Below are 21,544 nucleotides of genomic sequence, written 5' to 3' on the forward strand. Positions count from 1 at the left end.
CAGATTTTAGTTTTGATACTTTCATGTTCACCTACCAGTTTTCCTGGGTCTTGTGTACAGAAGGATTTGTAGTAATTCCAGTCTTTGTCATTAAGATTGGCACTTAACAGGGTCATGGATCTGTTAGGGCACTTCTCTACGCAAATCTATAAAAGGAAGAGAGATGAATGCACTGTTAAGCCTGGTTTTCTCGTTACTGAGCATACTTGTTCCTAGCTGGGCTTGTCATACTACCTACAGTTTCACAGTACCAAAAATTATACTGTGAACAGTGTTCGAAATACCCGTCTGCAGTCTGCATTTTGCAGAATGATTTTCAAGATTGCAGAAGAAAAATTAAACAACCTGCAATTTTGCAGAATGAAAAAGTCAGGCTCAGGATTCAATGGTTCTCAATTTAGCAAACTAGTGGCGCTGTAAATAAACTGAAACCTGCACCGCGCGGACCTGACAGCGTTTTCCAGGTCAAAGTTCAGTAATATTTACGTAATACCGACGAAAGGCGACGACAACCAAATAAGGGCAGTTGCCATTTTCCGATGTAAGATTTCGTCACTTTTAATACCCGCCGGGAGGACCCGACAACTACCTTGGCAGTGTTCGGCAGTTTCCGCCATGCATCTCCCAGAATTCAATGCGGCACAACAAACATGGCTCCCAAGAAGAGGATCGTTTCTTCAAGGCAAGAGTCCGACAAAAACGCCAAGAAAACAAGGACAATTTTGTCGTATCTCGGCAAAACCGGCAGCCAGCGTGACTCCAACAACAGATCGCGCGTCCGCGAGGGTGACAAAAATGAAGACAGTCGCTGTTATAGTTGCATACATATATATTGGTAAATTGTATAGGTTTGTATATACTGTATTGTTGAATCATGCAAAATTATACTGATATTATATCCCTTTTGAAGACAGCAACAGTATTTTACCTTTATTCATAGATACTTTTGAATATTTTGTTTTCTCATACCAAGCTACACTAATGCTGTCTTGCCTGTGGTGCAGACTAGCACAAAGTAAAACAGCTGCCCTGTAAGACAAAGCTCATAGGTTCAGTTCTGCCATGATTAGTTTGTACCCAGTTCTCTGTTTGTTAGTTTAGAGCAGTGAAGCCCCTGCAGTAGTTCTCAGTTCAGTTCATGACCTTGCACTCTAGAAGCCAGGCAAACACAATGAACCCAAACGTCTTTCCATTTGCCAGTTGGGTTTTATTCTTTAAAGGGCTGATGACACGTTTTTGACATCTTTGGCGATGTTTTATAACATAAAAAGTAATTCCCGATGATCCATATATTAATTCACGAAGGCGCCTATTTTACAAGTTATGATAAAAAACGCGGCTATTTGGGCAAATTTGACAGGGCTGCAGCACCCAGGAGACAAATGAGGAGGAGGGGCTATATGACGTCAGCGAAAGAATCTTCCTCCTAACTTTCCAGTTTGTTATTGATGCGACAGGTGTTCAGTTTATTTATTTATTTTATATATATATATATATATATATATATATATATATATATGGGCGGCACGGTGGTGTAGTGGTTAGCGCTGTCGCCTCACAGCAAGAAGGTCCTGGGTTCGAGCCCCGGGGCCGGCGAGGGCCTTTCTGTGTGGAGTTTGCATGTTCTCCCCGTGTCCGCGTGGGTTTCCTCCAGGTGCTCCGGTTTCCCCCACAGTCCAAAGACATGCAGATTAGGTTAACTGGTGACTCTAAATTGACCGTAGGTGTGAATGGTTGTCTGTGTCTATGTGTCTGTGTCTACCTGGCGACTTGTCCAGGGTGTACCCCGCCTTTCGCCCGTAGTCAGCTGGGATAGGCTCCAGCTTGCCTGCAACCCTGTAGAAGGATAAAGCGGCTAGAGATAATGAGATGAGATATATATAAGTTATTATGCCTTCGCGTTGTGTTGCCGGCTTTTGCTCCAAAACCCACAAGGATGGGGTAAGTTTATTCAAGTTTCCCAGAGATCCCGAGCTGCATGCGAAGTGGGTGAAGCAAGTCAGGCGCACTAGTGACAAGTGGGAGCCCTCACCAACATCCGTCCTGTGCTCTGAACACTTCGATTTGGATTGTTTTGACACCCTTCCCAGCTTAAAAGAATCTCTTGGGTGTTCAGTTCAGCACAAACGTGTGTTGCTACCATCAGCAGTGCCTACAGTATTCCGGAGGGGGTCTACTAGTAGCTATGCCAGATCCAGCAGTCGCCTGGGACAAGGCGACTCCTCCAAAGACAGTCCTCCTGTCAGAACATGTGTTGAGAAACGACATAAGATAAAAGGTACGTAGAGCTATAGAGTGCTCCGACATGATGCTAAAAATAGTAACCATGCGGTCTGTGCGGCCATCTTGGAAGTGACTCGCTCCAGAGCGCTCACAGAGTACACATTCATGATAATCATAAATGTAATCATAAAGTCGGCGTGATATCAGTCATGTATTTGCTTGTGAAAGCTTGCGGCTTTCATGTAACTGCTGCCTAGCAACGAGAGGCAAAGGGTAAAGAGGGTAGGCTATCATAGATTCTATTCGGAAGAGATCAATACATGATTGCTTAAAAATTAGGTATTTTAACAATTTGCATCTGTTTTGTGATTATCGTGACACTTGTGTGTTATATAGAACTGTATGTCTTATCAGCACATCGAGGATCTTCCACCAGAGGCTTTAGCAAGTACTCGTAGCAACACTACACTTTACCCTTTGCCATGCCTTGTTAGGGAACGGTAGCAAGTACCCTGATGACCGACTTCAAGAATATGTAGAAAAAAATTTAGAAATTATACTTTCCAAAAGTCATTTGAGCTTAGTGTATTGCATTTCCATTTATATTGTAGGTTCTTGCTGATGTTTTTGCGCAGTATGACGCAGCTGCTGAATCAGAAGCTGCAGAGTTTGTATGTACTAGTTGTGAACATTCACATTATTATCAATCTCATTTATTTAAAATCAGATAAAATCATGCCATCATGATCACTGCTTAAAGTACCAGTATTTGGTTGTTCTTTTGTTCAGAGGAAGAGCTAGCACTAGAGTTCACCGGCGTTTTCATGCGCCATTTCCATTGAGTAGAACAGCCAGTGAACCGCAGCGTGTTCTTCCGCTGACGTCACAGCATGGCCGCGAGCCACGGACCCAGTTTTCTTGCGCTGTGCAATTAAAAGTTGGATATTCGCGTAACAGCTTCTTTTCACGTAATTAACAGAAATATAACATGTTTGCCATGTTGTATAGTTCATTTAAGAAATTGCATAGAGTCATGTTCGTGTCATCAGCCCTTTAATGGCATCAATTCTTTGCATCCTCGTAAGATGTAACAGTGTAGAATTGAAACCTTGCTTTCAATTTAAAACTACAGGTTGCAGATGCAAACACTGAATGAAGTACATTTTGGGTAACAATCTACTGATCTATTGTTCAAGCTAGAAACTTAATCTTGACAAAACGTAACATGATGTGTAACATGAAAATGAATGTTTTGTTTCTTGAAGAACAGTTGTGTTCCATTTTTTATTGTGGCGATACCTTTATTAGTATGTTGTGTGGAAGGATAATGCGTGGGTGTGATAACTAGTACATTTATGAATTAGTTGGTATGCTTCAAGTTGTAGTAGCCCATAGTGTCAGGGCAAGGGGGATGAAAGACCTGTGGAGGTATCATGGAATGAGAACTTTGCTGCAGAGAAGGATCTGTGAAGACTGAAATTAAAAATAGAGTGAGAGAATAAAGAATTACAGTAATGCTATGAGTTGTACAGCTAGATATGATGTAAATATAGGCATCATTAGGTTGAGAAGGGTGTAGTATGGAGGCTTGTGTATTTGCAGAAAATATTTCCAAATTGCAGAACAAAATTTTGACATTCTGCAAGATTGCAGAACACTGGAAAAAAGTATTTCAACCACTGGTGAAGAAAGTGAAATAAAAAACAAACAGTTACAACACTCCGATTATACCATTTTGCATGTTTCTATAAGATACAAAGTAGACCGCCTTTTGATTTCATAAAAATTAGTGAAATTTAGTTTCCTCTGAAATTTGGTCATTGTGATATATTATAGAAATAAACATCTTTTAAAAAAAAAAAAAAAAAAAACACCAGGCCATTCTGTGACTGGGAAGTTCTTTAATTTGAAGGGATTCCTTAGCAAATGTGCATGAAAATCACTCGCTTCACACAGTCAAGCAGGCAGAGAAAGTTCAGTGTGTGTATACGCAGGTTTACCTTCTTTTGGGTTTTACGTCAGCTGGCATCCAGAGTTGCATTACTGCCATCTACAGGTTTACCTTGACCGTGCACTGACCGTTACATCATTCTGCTGCTAAATGAACAGCTGATCACACCGAGGTGCTCGCTGACCTTTATTAGTTTGGTACTGTGATTCATTTCCTTCACAACATAACCTCTTTTCTTCTCACTTTCCATTACTGTAGTCAGTCTTTCACGTTTCATTCGTACACTCACCCTCCATTTTCCTCTCCCATTTCAGATTTGTATCCCACAATGTCTTGCACGAACGGGGAAAGCCCACCATGTGACGCACGACATAGTCTCTTATTTTGAGTCATGGTAAAGCACGAAAAAATAGCTGAGAATTTAGGGCCATGTGGCCCTAAATTCTTAATCGTTCCATTTTAAACTAAAAATTGGAAATCTGTGATTCGAATTCAGTAGCTTTTGGTCCACTAAACAAAAATAATTGGGTGTCAGGGAAAATTGTTTTTATGACTTAAACTTGAAAAACCTGAAAGGCAGTACAGCTTTAAACTGAGACGACAGATTTCACTAGCTAGCTTGTTAATAATCTTTACAAAGGGGCACATATAAAATTCTTGCACTGCCTTGTCCATTCAAGTCATAATCTGTACAATGACACTTTTATACAGTGGTGCTTGAAAGTTTGTGAACCCTTTAGAATTTTCTACATTTCTGCATAAATATGACCTAAAACAACATCAGATTTTCACAAGTCCTAAAAGTAGATAAAGAGAACCCAGTTAAACAAGTGAGACAAAATAATAATACTTGGTCATTTATTTATTGAGGAAAATGATCCAATATTACATATCTGAGAGTGGCAAAAGAATGTGAACCTTTGCTTTCAGTATCTGGTGTGAGCCCCTTGTGCAGCAATAACTGCAACCAAATGTTTCCGGTAACTGTTGATCAGTCCTGCACACCGGCTTGGAGGAATTTTAGCCCATTCCTCTGTACAGAACAGCTTCAACTCTGGGATGTTGGTGGGTTTCCTCACATGAACTGCTCGCTTCAGGTCCTTCCACAACATTTCAATTGGATTAAGGTCAGGACTTTGACTTGGCCATTCCAAAATATTAACTTTATTCTTCTTTAGCCATTCTTTGGTAGAATGACTTGTGTGCTTAGGGTCATTGTCTTGCTGCATGACCCACCTTCTCTTGAGATTCAGTTCATGGACAGATGTCCTGATATTTTCCTTTAGAATTCGCTGGTATAATTCAGAATTCATTGTTCCATCAATGATGGCAAGCCGTCCTGGCCCAGATGCAGCAAAACAGGCCCAAACCATGATACTACCACCACCATGTTTCATAGATGGGATAAGGTTCTTATGCTGGAATGCAGTGTTTTCCTTTCTCCAAACATACTGCTTCTCATTTAAACCAAAAAGTACTATTTTGGTCTCATCCATCCACAAAACATTTTTCCAATAGCCTTCTGGCTTGTCCATGTGATCGTTAGCAAACTGCAGGCAAGCAGCAATGTTCTTTTTGGAGAGCAGTGGCTTTCTCCTTGCAACCCTGCCATGCACACCATTGTTGTTCAGTGTTCTCCTGATGGTGGACTCATGAACATTAGCCAATGTGAGAGAGGCCTTCAGTTGCTTAGAAGTTACCCTGGGGTCCTTTGTGACCTCGTCGGCTATTACATGCCTTGCTCTTGGAGTGATCTTTGTTGGTCGACCACTCCTGGGGAGGGTAACAATGGTCTTGAATTTCCTCCATTTGTACATAATCTGTCTGACTGGATTGGTAGAGTCTAAACTCTTTAGAGATGGTTTTGTAACCTTTTTCAGCCTGATGAGCATCAATAACACTTTCTGAGGTCCTCAGAAATCTCCTTTGTTCGTCCCATGATACACTTCCACAAACGTGTTGTGAAGATCAGACTTTGATAGATCTCTGTTCTTTAAATAAAACAGGGTGCCCACTCACACCTGATTGTCATCCCATTGATTGAAAACACCTGACTAACTTCACCTTCAAATTAACTGCTAATCCTAGAGGTTCACATACTTTTGCCACTCAGACAGACATGTACAACCCCGATTCCAAAAAAGTTGGGACAAAGTACAAACTGTAAATAAAAACGGAATGCAATGATGTGGAAGTTTCAAAATTCCATATTTTATTCAGAATAGAACATACAGTGGGGCAAAAAAAGTATTTAGTCAGTCACCAATTGTGCAAGTTGTCCCACTTAAAAAGATGAGAGAGGCCTGTAATTTTCATCATAGGTATACCTCAACTATGAGAGACAAAATGAGAAAAAAAAATCCAGAAAATCACATTGTCTGATTTTTAAAGAATTTATTTGCAAATTATGGTGGAAAATAAGTATTTGGTCAATAACAAAAGTTCATTTCAAAACTTTGTTATATACCCTTTGTTGGCAATGACAGAGGTCAAACATTTTCTGTAAATCTTCACAAAGTTTTCACACACTGTTGCTGGTATTTTGGCCCATTCCTCCATGCAGATCTCCTCTAGAGCAGTGAAGTTTTGGGGCTGTCGCTGGGCAACACGGACTTTCAACTCCCTCCAAAGATTTTCTATGGGGTTGAGATCTGGAGACTGGCTACGCCACTCCAGGACCTTGAAATGCTTCTTACGAAGCCACTCCTTCGTTGCCCAGGCGGTGTGTTTGGGATCACTGTCATGCTGAAAGACCCAGCCACGTTTCATCTTCAATGCCCTTGCTGATGGAAGGAGGTTTTCACTCAAAATCTCACGATACATGGCCCCATTCATTCTTTCCTTTACACGGATCAGTCGTCCTGGTCCCTTTGCAAAAAAACAGCCCCAAAGCATGATGTTTCCACCCCCATGCTTCACAGTAGGTATGGTGTTCTTTGGATGCAACTCAGCATTCTTTCTCCTCCAAACACGACAAGTCGAGTTTTTACCAAAAAGTTCTACTTTGGTGTCATCTGACCATATGACATTCTCCCAATTCTCTTCTGGATCATCCAAATGCTCTCTAGCAAACTTCAGATGGGCCTAGACATGTACTGGCTTAAGCAGGGGGCACTGCAGGATTTGAGTCCCTGGTGGCATAGTGTGTTACTGATGGTAGCCTTTGTTACTTTGGCCCCAGCTCTCTGCAGGTCATTCACTAGGCCCCCCCATGTGGTTCTGATATTTTTGCTCACCGTTCTTGTGATCATTTTGACCCCACGGAGTGAGATCTTGCGTGGAGCCCCAGATCAAGGGAGATTATCGGTGGTCTTGTATGTCTTCCATTTTCTAATAATTGCTCCCACAGTTGATTTCTTCACACCAAGCTGCTATTGCAGATTCAGTCTTCCCAGCCTGGTGCAGGTCTACAATTTTGTTTCTGGTGTCCTTTGACAGCTCTTTGGTCTTGGCCATAGTGGAGTTTGGAGTGTGACTGTTTGAGGTTGTGGACAGGTGTCTTTTATACTGATAACGAGTTCAAACAGGTGCCATTAATACAGGTAACGAGTGGGGGACAGAAGAGCCTCTTAAAGAAGTTGTTACAGGTCTGTGAGAGCCAGAAATCTTGCGTGTTTGTAGGTGACCAAATACTTATTTTACCGAAGAATTTACCAATTAATTCATTAAAAATCCTACAATGTGATTTCCTGGATTCTTTCCCCCCATTCTGTCTCTCATAGTTGAAGTGTACCTATGATGAAAATTACAGGCCCCTCTCATCTTTTTAAGTGGGAGAACTTGCACAATTGGTGGCTGACTAAATACTTTTTTACCCCACTGTAGATGACATATCAAATGTTTAAACTGAGAAAATGTATCATGTAAAGAGAAAAAATTAGGTGATTTTAAATTTCATGACAACACCACATCTCAAAAAAGTTGAGACAAGGCCATGTTTACCACTGTGAGACATCCCCTTTTCTCTTTACAACAGTCTGTAAACGTCTGGGGACTGAGGAGACAAGTTGCTCAAGTTTAGGGATAGGAATGTTAACCCATTCTTGACTAATGTAGGATTCTAGTTGCTCAACTGTCTTAGGTCTTTTTTGTCAAATCTTCCGTTTTATGATGCGCCAAATGTTTTCTATGGGTGAAAGATCTGGACTGGAGGCTGGCCAGTTCAGTACCCGGACCCTTCTTCTACACAGCCATGATGCTGTAATTGATGCAGTATGTGGTTTGGCATTGTCATGTTGGAAAATGCAAGGTCTTCCCTGAAAGAGACATCGTCTGGATGGGAGCATATGTTGCTCTAGAACCTGGATATACCTTTCAGCATTGATTGTCTTTTTCCAGATGTGTAAGCTGCCCATGCCACACACACTAATGCAACCCCATACCATCAGAGATGCAGGCTTCTGAACTGAGCGCTGATAACTTGGGTCGTCCTTCTCCTCTTTAGTCCGAATGACACGGCGTCCCTGATTTCCATAAAGAACTTCAAATTTTGATTCGTCTGACCACAGAACAGTTTTCCACTTTGCCACAGTCCATTTTAAATGAGCCTTGGCCCAGAGAAGACGTCTGCGCTTCTGGATCATGTTTAGATACGGCTTCTTTGAACTATAGAGTTTTAGCTGGCAACGGCAGATGGCACGGTGAATTGTGTTCACAGATAATGTTCTCTGGAAATATTCCTGAGCCCATTTTGTGATTTCCAATACAGAAGCATGTCTGTATGTGATGCAGTGCCGTCTAAGGGCCTGAAGATCACGGGCACCCAGTATGGTTTTCTGGCCTTGACCCTTACGCACAGAGATTCTTCCAGATTCTCTGAATCTTTTGATGATATTATGCATTGTAGATGATATGTTCAAACTCTTTGCAATTTTACACTATTGAACTCCTTTCTGATATTGCTCCACTATTTGTCGGCACAGAATTGGGGGGATTGGTGATCCTCTTCCCATCTTTACTTCTGAGAGCCGCTGCCACTCCAAGATGCTCTTTTTATACCCAGTCATGTTAATGACCTATTGCCAATTTACCTAATGAGTTGCAATTTGGTCCTCCAGCGGTTCCTTTTTTGTACCTTTAACTTTTCCAGCCTCTTCTTGCCCCTGTCACAACTTTGAGATGTGTTGCGGTCATGAAATTTCAAATGAGCCAATATTTGGCATGAAATTTCAAAATGTCTCACTTTCGACATTTGATATGTTGTCTATGTTCTATTGTGAATACAATATCAGTTTTTGAGATTAGTAAATTATTGCATTCCGTTTTTATTTACAATTTGTACTTTGTCCTAACTTTTTTGGAATCGGGGTTGTAATATTGGATCATTTTCCTCAATAAATAAATGGCCAAGTATAATATTTTTGTCTCATTTGTTTAACTGGGTTCTCTTTATCTACTTTTAGGATTTGTGTGAAAATCTGATTATGTTTTAGGTCATATTTATGCAGAAATGTACAAAATTCTAAAGGGTTCACAAACTTTCAAGCACCACTGTAAGCATAATAAAACATAACTTCAGAAAGTTTAAATATTTAAATGTATTAGTACCAAATTTTTTGCTTTACCAGATATCTTCACAAATCCACTCCTGAAAATGAAGCTTCAGCAGCAACAACTTACTTATACTTAACATTTTCCATTTTTATGCACCGACTCCGTTACCAGTAAATTATTTAAATCAAGTAGTCAATAAGTGCAAAGGTGGACAATATGGACAAGGACATGTACCTGAGTGGTGGGACACTGGAACTCTAGGAGGACAACAGGACTAGCACACTTCAGTATGTTAAAGTAGAACAGGTAGGGCTTCTTTCTGTTTATAAAAACAGGACACACAACCCATCAATTATTTCATACACATACAACATAAGCACCACACAAATGAATAAAGCCGTGCATTTCTCTGTGTGCCTTTGTTGTATTTAATCGTTTACATCCTATTCATAGCAATAAATCAAAAGATTCTCATGTCTGGCATTTCGACTTACTCCAAAGGAGTTCCAACTTGACCACAGAATTCCCCTCTGCTGTTTGTCGGGTAGATCACCTTCTTCGGGTCACCCTGAGACCAAGCTGGAGAGAAGATAAAACTGAGTATTGATTGCACAAATAAATAAATAGGGGTGGCATGGTGGTGTAGTGGTTAGCACTGTCGCCTCACAGCAAGGTCCTGGGATCGAGCCCAGCGGCTGGCAAGAGCCTTTCTGTGTGGAGTTTGCATGTTCTCCTCGTGTCTGCGTGGTGCTCCGGTTTCCCCCAAACAGCCGTGCAGGTTAGGCTAATTGGTGACTCTAAATTGACCGTAGGTGTGAATGAGTGTGAGAATGGTTGTTTGTCTCCATGTGTCAGCCCTGCGATAGGCTCCAGCTTGCCTGCGACCCTGTAGAACAGGATAAGCGACTACAGATAATGGCTGGATGGAGATGTATAGTCTCATCTCATCTCATTATCTCTAGCCGCTTTATCCTGTTTTACAGGGTCGCAGGCAAGCTGGAGCCTATCCCAGCTGACTACGGGCGAAAGGCGGGGTACACCCTGGACAAGTCGCCAGGTCATCACAGGGCTGACACAGACAACCATTCACACTCATACCTACGGTCAATTTAGAGTCACCAGTTGACCTAACCTGCATGTCTTTGGACTGTGGGGGAAACCGGAGCACCCGGAGGAAACCCAGGCGGACACGGGGAGAACATGCAAACTCTGCACAGAAAGGCCCTCGCCGGCCACGGGGCGCGAACCCGGACCTTCTTGCTGTGAGGCGACAGTGCTAACCACTACACCACTGAGCCGCCGGAGATCTATAGTGTCCACACTTATACAATCCAGGTCAAAAGAATGTTGCAAGGACATGAAACACTATGGAGATAAATATGAGGCACATAGTCAAGCTTGGAGTAAGGCATGACATGGCATGAAAGGTATGCACAGCACATGTGACTATAGACCCTTTTCAGTCACGTGACCTTCGTAAACGCGACCGCCATTTTGGACATGTAGTGGACTTCGGCTCGAATCGGTTTGAATGCGAGGAAGGCGACAAACAAAAGAAAAAGGAGCGAGATGCAGAAAACTGTATTTACTAGTTTACTGTAATTATGATCTGGCAGCTATTTACACCGGATCCAGTGTAAATAGCTGCCGGAGCCAACGTCCGAGCTTGCGCGCAAACGGCCGCGAGCTAGCGCGCTCCGGAACCTCGGACGTTGGCTCCGGCAGCTATTTACGCTGGATCCGGTGTAAATAGCTGCCAGATCATAATTACAGTAAACTAGAATGGAATGTTAACAGCAATGTAATGCCTTTTCTGGCTAATTTTATTCGTCTTACCTCCAACAAAGTGGTCACTACACAAGCGTTGGTATGCCGCTATCCATCTTCTCCGTCGGTCAGCATCTACCGGGATCCGATAAAATAACCCTTGCCTTGTTTGTTGATGGTTACTACATCCAGGTGCACAACAATATAGTGGCATGATGGAAGTCTTGCTGAAAATAAACACTTTCTTTGCTGCCGTTCCTCAATGTTGGCTGTGGTAAACTACTGGTAGTACATGTCCAAAATGGCGGCCGCGTTTGTCGTGACGTCACGTGAAAAGGGTCCATAGTCAGTGTCTTGTTGCTATTGCCATAGCAGTCTGTAGGTTGGACAACTGAAGCGATACAAACTTATCTTGTGCTACAATGACTCATGTAGTTTGCACCAAGACCATCAAGTCTCTGTTCACCCAAACCAATAAACCTGATCGTCTCCACAACAAGCAGACTGAGCCTGGCCATAACATGAAAATTATGAAGGGCAGGAACTGTTTTGACTTCATTAACATTTTTTCACTGAACCTTTAAAAAAATAAATAAATAAATAAATAAATAAACCACCCTCCACGGCAGCAATAGCAGTCAAGATTTATAACTTCTAAACATAAGCATAAATCTTATTAGTGACTAACTTGTATATCGTAAACTAATTACTCTAGAATATATACATGTACTTCTATTAACCCTTTCACTTCTGCTAACCCAACACGATAGTGATCGGTTCATTATTCCCCCCCGATACAACTAACTTCAGAAAATGAACCATGATCACTTCAGAATGGGCCACAAGGAGGTCAGCAGCTATCTAAATGGCTGGTTTTCCTTGTGCAAGCCCTCATGCAATTTCATTTTACACAATCTTTTATTCCCAATAGTTCTATTATCTAGGTCAATAATTCACTGTGCTAACATGGGTTCATACAGGTGAAGACAATACAGGCTTTCTGCCTTTTAAAACAAGAGGTTTTAAAGAAGGGCAATGACTCACCTAGTATTCCAACAGCAACATATCCAACTATAGCCAAGATGAAAAGAATACAGCAAATAATGTCTGTGCAGCCTCTGTAGAGAACACACAATACTATACAATCCAATTCCAAGTGGACAAGGAACAAAACATGATGCAGCCTCAACCACATAGGACACAGAACTATGCTTGTGTGAATGTACTAGAGATACACATTTGAATACATTAGTTACATTCTCTTTGTTGTAAAATTTGCTAGAAATGATCACAGGGTCTCTAGTTGAGACTGGAGGTGTCCATCAGGACAGTATCAAAATTCTGCATGAGGAGGAGAAGCATTACTTTATTGGGGACATTAACAATCATTTAGATATAAAGCTTAAGTAAGGACTGTGTTCATTAACATGAATGGATGGCACCAATTTCCTGGTTCAAAATTTCGCAGTGGTTTTAATTAGCTGCAGTTTCATTGACGTTTTGGGAAATGGACCAAATGAAATTTGTTAGCATGATTAAAAACCATGCTGGCGTTTCTACTTTCTACCAGGTTTGCTCACACCCACTTTGGCTTTAAATACATAATGCTCCAGATTGTAAAAATACAGATGCAGGCACTGTTTCACTCCTAGTACACATTCAGACGCAACAAGCAGCACTGTTCACATAATTAAAAAGTTATATCTGCTCACATGCAGTTCACACAGGGCTGGCTACCATGCCTGTAAAAATTTTCGCAATTTCACACCCCTATTCTGGGATATACAATACCAGGTCAAAAAGTTTGGACACACTGACTCAGGTTTTTCTCCATTTTGACATTTTACAGCGCAGAAAATAGACATCAAAACTGAAATAACACATGGAACATACAGTTGTGGTCACAAGTTACATGTAGTGAGATGAATATCAGGGCAATATTTGGGCTTTCAGTAATTTCTTTCACAACTGTTCTTTTTCTGTGGCAGAAATGTACAGCATACATTTTATTTTAAAAAAAAACCTGCTAGAATTTGGTGCACAAGTTTTAATTTTCTTTGGGTTTTCTGAAATCAATCAACACAGGGTCAAAATTATACATACAGCACACCTAATATTTCGGTAAAATGTCTTTTGGCAAGATTCACCTTGACCAACCATTGTTTACCATGAACAAGCTTCTGGCAGGATTCTTGTTGGATATTTCACGACTCTTCATGGTAGAATTGGTAGAGTTCAATTTTTTTTTTGGCATGGATTTGACTTAAGTGCGGTCCATATATTTTCAATAGGGTTGAAGTCAGGACTTGTTTTAAGCTTAATGCTAGCCTGCTTTATCCTCCACAACCAGCTCTGATGCGTGTTTCGGTTCATTGTACTGTTGTAACTCCCAAGTCCCAAATCATGTTCAAGTTCCTGATGGTTTATGCTGAAGAATTCTGAGGTAGTCCTCCTCCATTATTCCAGATAATTGGGGGGGGGGGGGGGGGGGGGGGGGGTTTGACGGAAGCTGGACACTATTAGCACTGCTTGTTAATAACAGCTTTTGAACAAAACTTGTTTCTTACCTATTTTGGGTTGGCCCTTTGAAGCTGGGGTCATATTTTCTAGGTTCACCTGTGAAGACAATATAAAAGTAGCTTAGATCTGTGCTAAAACAAAACAGATTATCCAATCGGTTACATTATTGAGCAGTTCTATAAGCAGGCATTTTGCTTGTAATGGAGAATATGTAAACATGCGTGATATTACAGAAATAAAGAAAACAAAAATTGAGGTTTTATAGATGGAACCTTGGAAAAGCCTGTCAAACACAATATGCTCCTGTGATCATCAGTAACAACCTAGCTTAGTTGGCTTAATGGTTCATTTTCATGCATTTGCCCGACACAGCTTGTGAACACATCAGTTATAGCCCCGGGCCTTCTGACTGTATAAACTGTCAACCGGATTTTCCAACCATGTTGTCATTTTACAGATGAATACCAAGTACAGTGTACTATAGTCTGGTTTCTGGATTCATCACAGCACAAAATCAGCTCTGGCTAAAGTGGTCGGTTGGTCAAATTAGATAAAAATAAGATGCAACATATTTCCTCACCGATTAGTTGGCCTATGATAAAGCATGTGGTGACACTACTTCACTGACACTCCTGCCATCGACTGGCACCACTGGTCGACGGGTCACACGAACCAATAAATAGAGTGCACAGAACCAATAAAGGTGTATGGAATACCATGTGCTTAGGTTAGTTTGGGTGTCTGAATAAAAAAAATAAATTTAAAAAAATTAAAAGTGGTTAAAATAAGCACTTGGAAATATTCTTAGGCAATGACAGAGCTGATGTCTGTCATTGTTGTTAATTACGTAAATAACAGGCCACTAACTAAACCCAGTTAAGTGACTGGTAGCAGAACTCTGACAAATATTGGAACCAGAACATCAAGGACATAGTTCATCTGGCCTGCCATCAAAACAAACAACCACCAAAACAAACAGAACTGAAGCATGAATTTGAGAGAGAACCAACCTCCCTGACAAATTGTGTACAACGGGGGAAAAAAAAAAAAAAAAGACTAAAATTTTTGTTCCCCAAGGGAAGCGTGACCCAAAACATCGATCAGAACTGGAATCAGATGACAAATGAGAGCGGGGATACAATTCTAGTCAGAAGAAAATTTGTCAAGTTGACCTAATTACAAATTTGTTAGCAAAAAATTGACAATACAATGACCAAGTCTTGTACAGAAGGTCTAGTTCTTTCAGACAAAACAGTCAGAATTGAAGTTCATTGAGAACAGAGAGGAGACACAATTTAACCCTTGGCAAAAAGTTTATTCAAGTGTACTACGAGTATATTTATCTTTTACTAAAACTGAGGAAGTATACTTGAAGTTGACTTTTTATAAACTATATTTTATATATAAAATATAGTTTATAAAAAGTCAACTTCAAGTATACTTCCTCAGTTTTAGTAAAAGATAAATATACTCGTAGTACACTTGAATAAACTTTTTGCCAAGGGTTAAATACATAGTTTTGAATACATAGAAAAGAATACATAGTTTTCCCCAAAGCGTTTTAGCGTATCGGGCCCGATACGCTTGCTTTGCCTGCCGATACGCTTAGTCGCTTTAGTTAAAATCCGATACGCTTAGATTTATACCGATACGTTAAAGTTTCCTACCCACAATTAACTAGATACATAGGACAGCAAATAACAGATCCATTTACATACTGATTGATATTTGTGTTAAACATGCACTCTTTTTTCCCCCCAGTGTTTGTGTTGATTCTGTCAAAGTAATATGTCCGCGTGGTATGATGTAAACAAACTAATCTGTTGGCTACGTCAAGATCACGTGTTCAAACCATCCAATAAAAATATCGAAAGAAAACGTCAAAACATCCCGGAAGTTTCCGATTCATTATAAGCGATCTCATTGGCTGCCGATGTTGTCCCCGACCAGACGGACAAAACCGACTGACTTTAATAAGCTCGGAGAAGACTCACTGGACAAATTAATCCACATCAGCATGGATGACAGTGAGATGGACTATGAGAGGGTTGCCCAACATTGGGCCAAGCAAAAGCCAAGGAGAATTAGTCTGCTTTACAGGAGTAGAAAACTTAATCCATTAGTTTGGGTTTGCAGAAAGATTATGTACTTAAACACTCTCTCACGAAGTGAAGTTATCCAAATGTGTCAAATATAGCATCATTTCAAATAATAAATCAAGCATTTTTGGCAGTGTGATGTCCCTGGGATCCATTTAACAAAAGGCGGCTCCGGATTATTCTTTTGTTAAAGGCTCACAATCAGTGCGTTTACATGCACATCCAAATCGAGCTACTATCAGTAATCGAGCTAAGGGTCCCAGCAGGGGTGCCAGAGAAATCCAATCCTACATGCACACAAGGAAAATCGAGCTATTGTGTGAGGTACATTGTGCACCCGAGCCACAGGTGGCGCTACACGCCCCATCGTGTTGGTACACTTCCGGTTGTCGTCATGAAGAGCTATTAAAGAGTATAAACAAAGCTATCAGTTCCGTGTTCGTTCGTTCTCCTTGTTCCTCCTGACCTCTTCTGCTACTACTACTGTTGTCATGCCGACCGAGGCTGTTGTGTTTCCCGCTTGTGGTCTCGTCACTTCCGGAAGGGGCAGTGCTGAAGTAAGTAGCTCAATTACGTAGCTCGATAGGGTTTACATGCACTAAGTAGCTCGGCTACAATTGCATAATCTAGGTCGCGTAGCTCGATTACGAGAAATCCAGTTCGGTTCGATTTCAGCCGAGCTAAGGTGTTTCCATGGCATTTAGAACTTCGATTTCAGTCGAGCTACGGCAGAAATTCGATTTTCTCTATGTGCATGTAAACGCACTGAGTGACATCACACTGCCAAATACGCTCATCATTATTATTCGCAATTATGCTACATTTGACAATTAACACAATCTCTTCATGACTGTTTTTATAAATACATCATCTTTCTGCAAACTTAAATGAATTAAGTTTTCTTTTCCTTTAAATATGTTTTAATCTTAATCTAGTCCATTTAATAAAGTACCAAAATTTAAACTTTATAATATGCAGTTGCCTTACTTTTCAGTGCATCTTCGGTTTACATACATTATGGTAATTGCATCAGAAACATTCTAAATCATTACAGTTATAGTAATACAGCAACTTATTTTAAGGTGGCAGTTCTTGGGTTCAGATCCCTTTGTGATCAACAGGAGGTCATGATGATCGATTCTCTTCATTGGATTGCATAAGATGGAGCAAACCACTGTTCATATTTTCATGCACATTTTTGTCACAACACTACTTGATCATAGATAATTAAGTGCAAGGTATCCCCGTAGATTTTCAACTCTATCGTATACCTCAGTAATCTATAACAAAACAGTTTAATTTGCATGTTGAACTTTAAGGTGAAATTTCAAATGTGTATACATTAATACTATTAAGGTCAGAAATCATTGACGCACTTAAAATCCATCCTATAATCATGGATCTAAAACCTCTCAGAGACCCTGAAAATGCACCCGAGAGCATCTATTTTCAAAAAATTTTCCGGGGGGCATGCCCCCGGACCCCCCTAGTTTCACTTTGCGCCATTGGCATTCAATTGTCTGTTTTATCATGCCAGAATTTAGGGCTTTAATTTTTTTCTGGGGAAAACACTGGAATAGTATAGTGAAGTATACTTGGCTTACTGACCCATCCCACATGACGTCACGACAAATGCGGCTGCCATTTTGGACATGAACTACCAGTAGTCTACCACAGCCAACAACGAGGAACGATGGCGAAGCATCGAAAGGAATATAGCCATCAAAGAAAGTTTTTACTTTCAGCAAGACTTCCATCATGCCATTATATTGTTGTGCACCTGGATGTAGTAACCATCAACACACAAGGCAAGATTTATCATTTTATCAGATCCCAACAGATGCTGACCGACAGAGAAGATGGATGGTCTCTAAAATATTGGCAAAATGATGTTTATTGACATAGCAATCGTGTGTAACGGGAAGCATTTGCATATCCGAAGTGTTGTGTTTACATCAAAGATAAAATAAACCGATATGACGACTGCTGCTGCCAGGTTGGGGACACAAACTAGTAGAAAGGAAGTGTGCCAACACACTTTGTGGTCGATTCTGCTTTAAGGTAAGATGCATTTAATTATTCGTCTGCTGTGGGTTTGGAATCGGTAGCCTGACCGATTCGTTCATGTTTGTGGTGCCATTTGTTTGTTGACGCGTGCTGAAATGGAAGATTGGTTGTTGACATGATTTCCAGTGATGCTTTGGTGCTGCTGTGGATCAGATGTGTTGAGTAGCCTTTTTTTCTTCTTGCGTGTGGTATCATTGTTGACACGAGGTTGTTTTTTGAACATGCCAATGCGGACACGATTTCCCCTGATGAGTTATGACTTCAGACGCGATGCGTGTGTGGAGGTGTGGAGTCCGCGTGATATGTGCGTAACACGGGCGATTGCTCCAAGATAACGAGGGAGGCTCAGCCTCCTCTAAAAATGACGAACATCGTGTAGGATAAATTGTGCTAGGGTTATGTTATAGCCGACCTTATAACATTGCTATTTCAGATCCAAAATCATAGAAATATATGTGCTCAACCCAACTACAGCGCGAAATCATTCCGTTATAACTTTCCCCAGTTCGCCTAATGTGTGCGTGAGTTTTTCCCCCTCGACAGCGCGATGCAGCCCAGCCTCAGTGCACTTCAATGGCATTTGGGAGCGATGCGCTTTCAATATCAAAATGCAAGACGGTTATTGGACAAATACTGCGAAAATGCCCGCCTACGGACTCCCAGCCTCACAGTGGGAGGGACATGGCAGTTTCCGTGAGGAGACTGGTGTTTGGTAAAAGCGGCTGGATATTTTCTTTGATTGACGGCTCGTTTCAAATACAGACAGGCAGCGGTGAATTTCAGTTCAGTCCCATGCGGATTCGCTAGTGCTGTGGTGTATTGTAAGAGATCAGCTTACATTTCGATTTCATTCATTACATACGGTTTCTACCAGCTTTTTTAGTTTATATATATTTTCATTGTAAATAAAGTGTAAATATAGCGTTATCAAGTTTGCTATCTTAGTTCCAGAAATTTCGTTTATTTGAGTGACTGAACTTGAGGGGGCTAGTCAGCTAGCAAGAAAGCTGCGCACGCCTGCCAAGCATTGCTGATTTAATTTTGGCAAAGCCATTTGCCAGTCTTCCTTTCGAGGAAAAAATTAAAATTAAACAGCAGGGTAGACTAATGCCTCAAATTGACTTGGTGAAAAACGTAGGGAATAATACTCGTTCCTTTCAGCTCTCCTGGTACGAGAAAGTGAATTGGCTAACAGCAAGTGACCCACATCAACAACAGTAAATAGGTTACTTTAGTAATATGTCATGGATGGACCAAAAATATAGAATCTATTTAAAATGTTTATGCTGAGTATATTATATTGGAATATATATATTTTTCTGGATATGAATTAAACACAGCTACAATTTGGAAAACATTTTAAACAAAAACACAGCCGAGAACATTTCACACTACAGACCTGGATTAAAAGTGAAGGGTTATCAAAATTGTCAATAAAACATTTCTCAGTCAAAATAAGTAAAATATAGGGAAAGTGTCATTGAATGAAATGTGTGGCACCCAGCTCTATGTTTGGCTCCCCAAGGTCAGTGCTTGTGCCTATTCCAGAACACTCTGCTGTTACTGCTGAGGTTCCTGACAAAGAGCTGCTTTCAATAATGATCAATTTTTAAACAACATGCCACAATTTTAAAATATAAAATGTTAAAATATACCCCCCCAGCACCACCATCGTGTATATTGGACAGTAGGCTAATGGGCCAAAAGAACCTGTTATTTCACAGTTTGTGACCCTGCCAACAAATCAGCCAGATCAGAGGCAAGAGTATGGGCAAAATTGATGTGTTTATTTTTTATTTTAAAATCTGGAAATATCGTAACCGACCAGCCTCCCCTGTTTGAAAGACTACCAGCCGCCACTGGTGCGTAAGATAGGCTTCTCATGTGTTTGGAGATCCGCGCTCTGAGACAAGCGCAAGCACCCCCAAGGGAAAAAAAGGGACCCCCCCGAAAATATCAGCATAGTTTGAACACTGGGTTGGAGAAAGTAATGGCAAATAGTGAGTGCACAAACCATAGAAGGTAAACTGTACACAGCGCCAGGGTAGTGTGATGGTATGTCTACTTTTAGATTGTGTTAGCTTATCAATGAACACACTCGTCACTCGACGAGTTTCACGTCTTTACGACAGATACTTAAATGTGTGTTAGGTATTATTGTTGCAGTCTAAGCAGTCATTGTAGCAGCTAGATGAGCGAGAACCGAAAGGGTCTGTGCCATAAACCGTTATTTCTTCATGTCCAAAATGGTGGTCGCGTTTACGAAGGTCACGTGAGTGGGAAGGGTCAATACTGAAAAGTATAAACAAAAGTCTAATGGTGATGATACACGGGGCAACTTTTTGGGCAATGTTGCCGAGCAATGTTGCTGGGCAATTGCGCTTTGACTCTTTTCTATTGAGATTGGGCAACATTGTTTCTTTCTGAATGGTTTTGATAATCTCTGGCAACTTTTTGAGATAAGCCAATCAGAATGCGAGTATCGAGTCATGTGACCTCCGGTGAGGTTCGGATCAGAAATTTCAAACAAATATGGCGGCCACTCAGTGTCAGTGGAGTGAAGAGATGGACAGACTCCTCATCTGTTTTTACACCGGTAAGTCATTTTAATATTCTATATGGAAGAATTTACCTCACCAAAGCTCTAAAAAACAACAGACAGCTTGATTAAATGGTCACAGCAAAAATTAAGACATCGATTTTTTTTTTAGCTAACTGTAAACTGCCGTTGCTAACTGTTGTTGCCCATTGTTAGTTGCCCTGAAAAGTTGCCCTGTGTCTCACCTAGTTGCCCGTTGCCAGCAACATTGCTTGGCAACATTGCCCGGCAACATTGCCCAAAAAGTTGCCCCATGTATCATCACCATAAGACTAAGTACATTAATACTAAGACTTACACTTATACTTTAATACTAAAACTTATACTTTAGTATACTTTTTACGTTTTTCTGCCACAAAGTACTAATACTTAGTATATCTTGCTCCAAGTGCATAATAAGGTCAAGTCATTGACTCATGCTTAACATTTAATTTATATATTAATATAATATAATGCTGGACTTTAAAACTTTACAGTATATAGTATGTGTGCTCAATTGCATCATCTTTATATACCTTAAAATCAAACACAAAAACAGAAAAACTTTTGACTTGACTTTACTGATCAAGCTAGTTCCTTTCATAAAGGTTTGGCAATGCCGTTATGTACATAGCGTCTGCTGTTTCAACAAGAACACATTTTGTTTTGATCATGTCAGGCCAGACAGCATTAACAGTTTCAGTTTTTTTAACAACATATAGGAAAGTACTTTGTACATTGATTTGTGAATCTTTACATACAGGCCTGTCTGATCATAAAAGTACAGATTTTGTTTCTATCTAGTTATTTATTTTTGGTTCCAAAAGGTGTGCACTTTTCTTTTAC

At 40.6% G+C, this 21,544-nt stretch overlaps 1 protein-coding gene across 4 annotated transcripts in view; it reads right to left on the reverse strand.

The window, feature by feature from the left end:
* Positions 1-21,544, reverse strand: part of LOC132868573 (choline transporter-like protein 2) — a 112,216-nt gene that overhangs the window by 26,779 nt on the left and 63,893 nt on the right. For all 4 annotated transcript variants that reach the window (XM_060901559.1, XM_060901556.1, XM_060901558.1 and 1 more), the window contains 5 exons: positions 14,002-14,050; positions 12,479-12,552; positions 10,162-10,246; positions 9,902-9,986; positions 36-146 (listed from right to left, as the gene is read on the reverse strand). In XM_060901559.1, coding sequence (XP_060757542.1) covers positions 36-146; positions 9,902-9,986; positions 10,162-10,246; positions 12,479-12,552; positions 14,002-14,050 — 404 coding nt within the window. The remainder of the gene's footprint in view (positions 1-35; positions 147-9,901; positions 9,987-10,161; positions 10,247-12,478; positions 12,553-14,001; positions 14,051-21,544) is intronic.

The sequence above is a fragment of the Neoarius graeffei genome, chromosome 20 (assembly GCF_027579695.1).
Source record: "Neoarius graeffei isolate fNeoGra1 chromosome 20, fNeoGra1.pri, whole genome shotgun sequence".
NCBI lineage: Eukaryota > Metazoa > Chordata > Actinopteri > Siluriformes > Ariidae > Neoarius > Neoarius graeffei.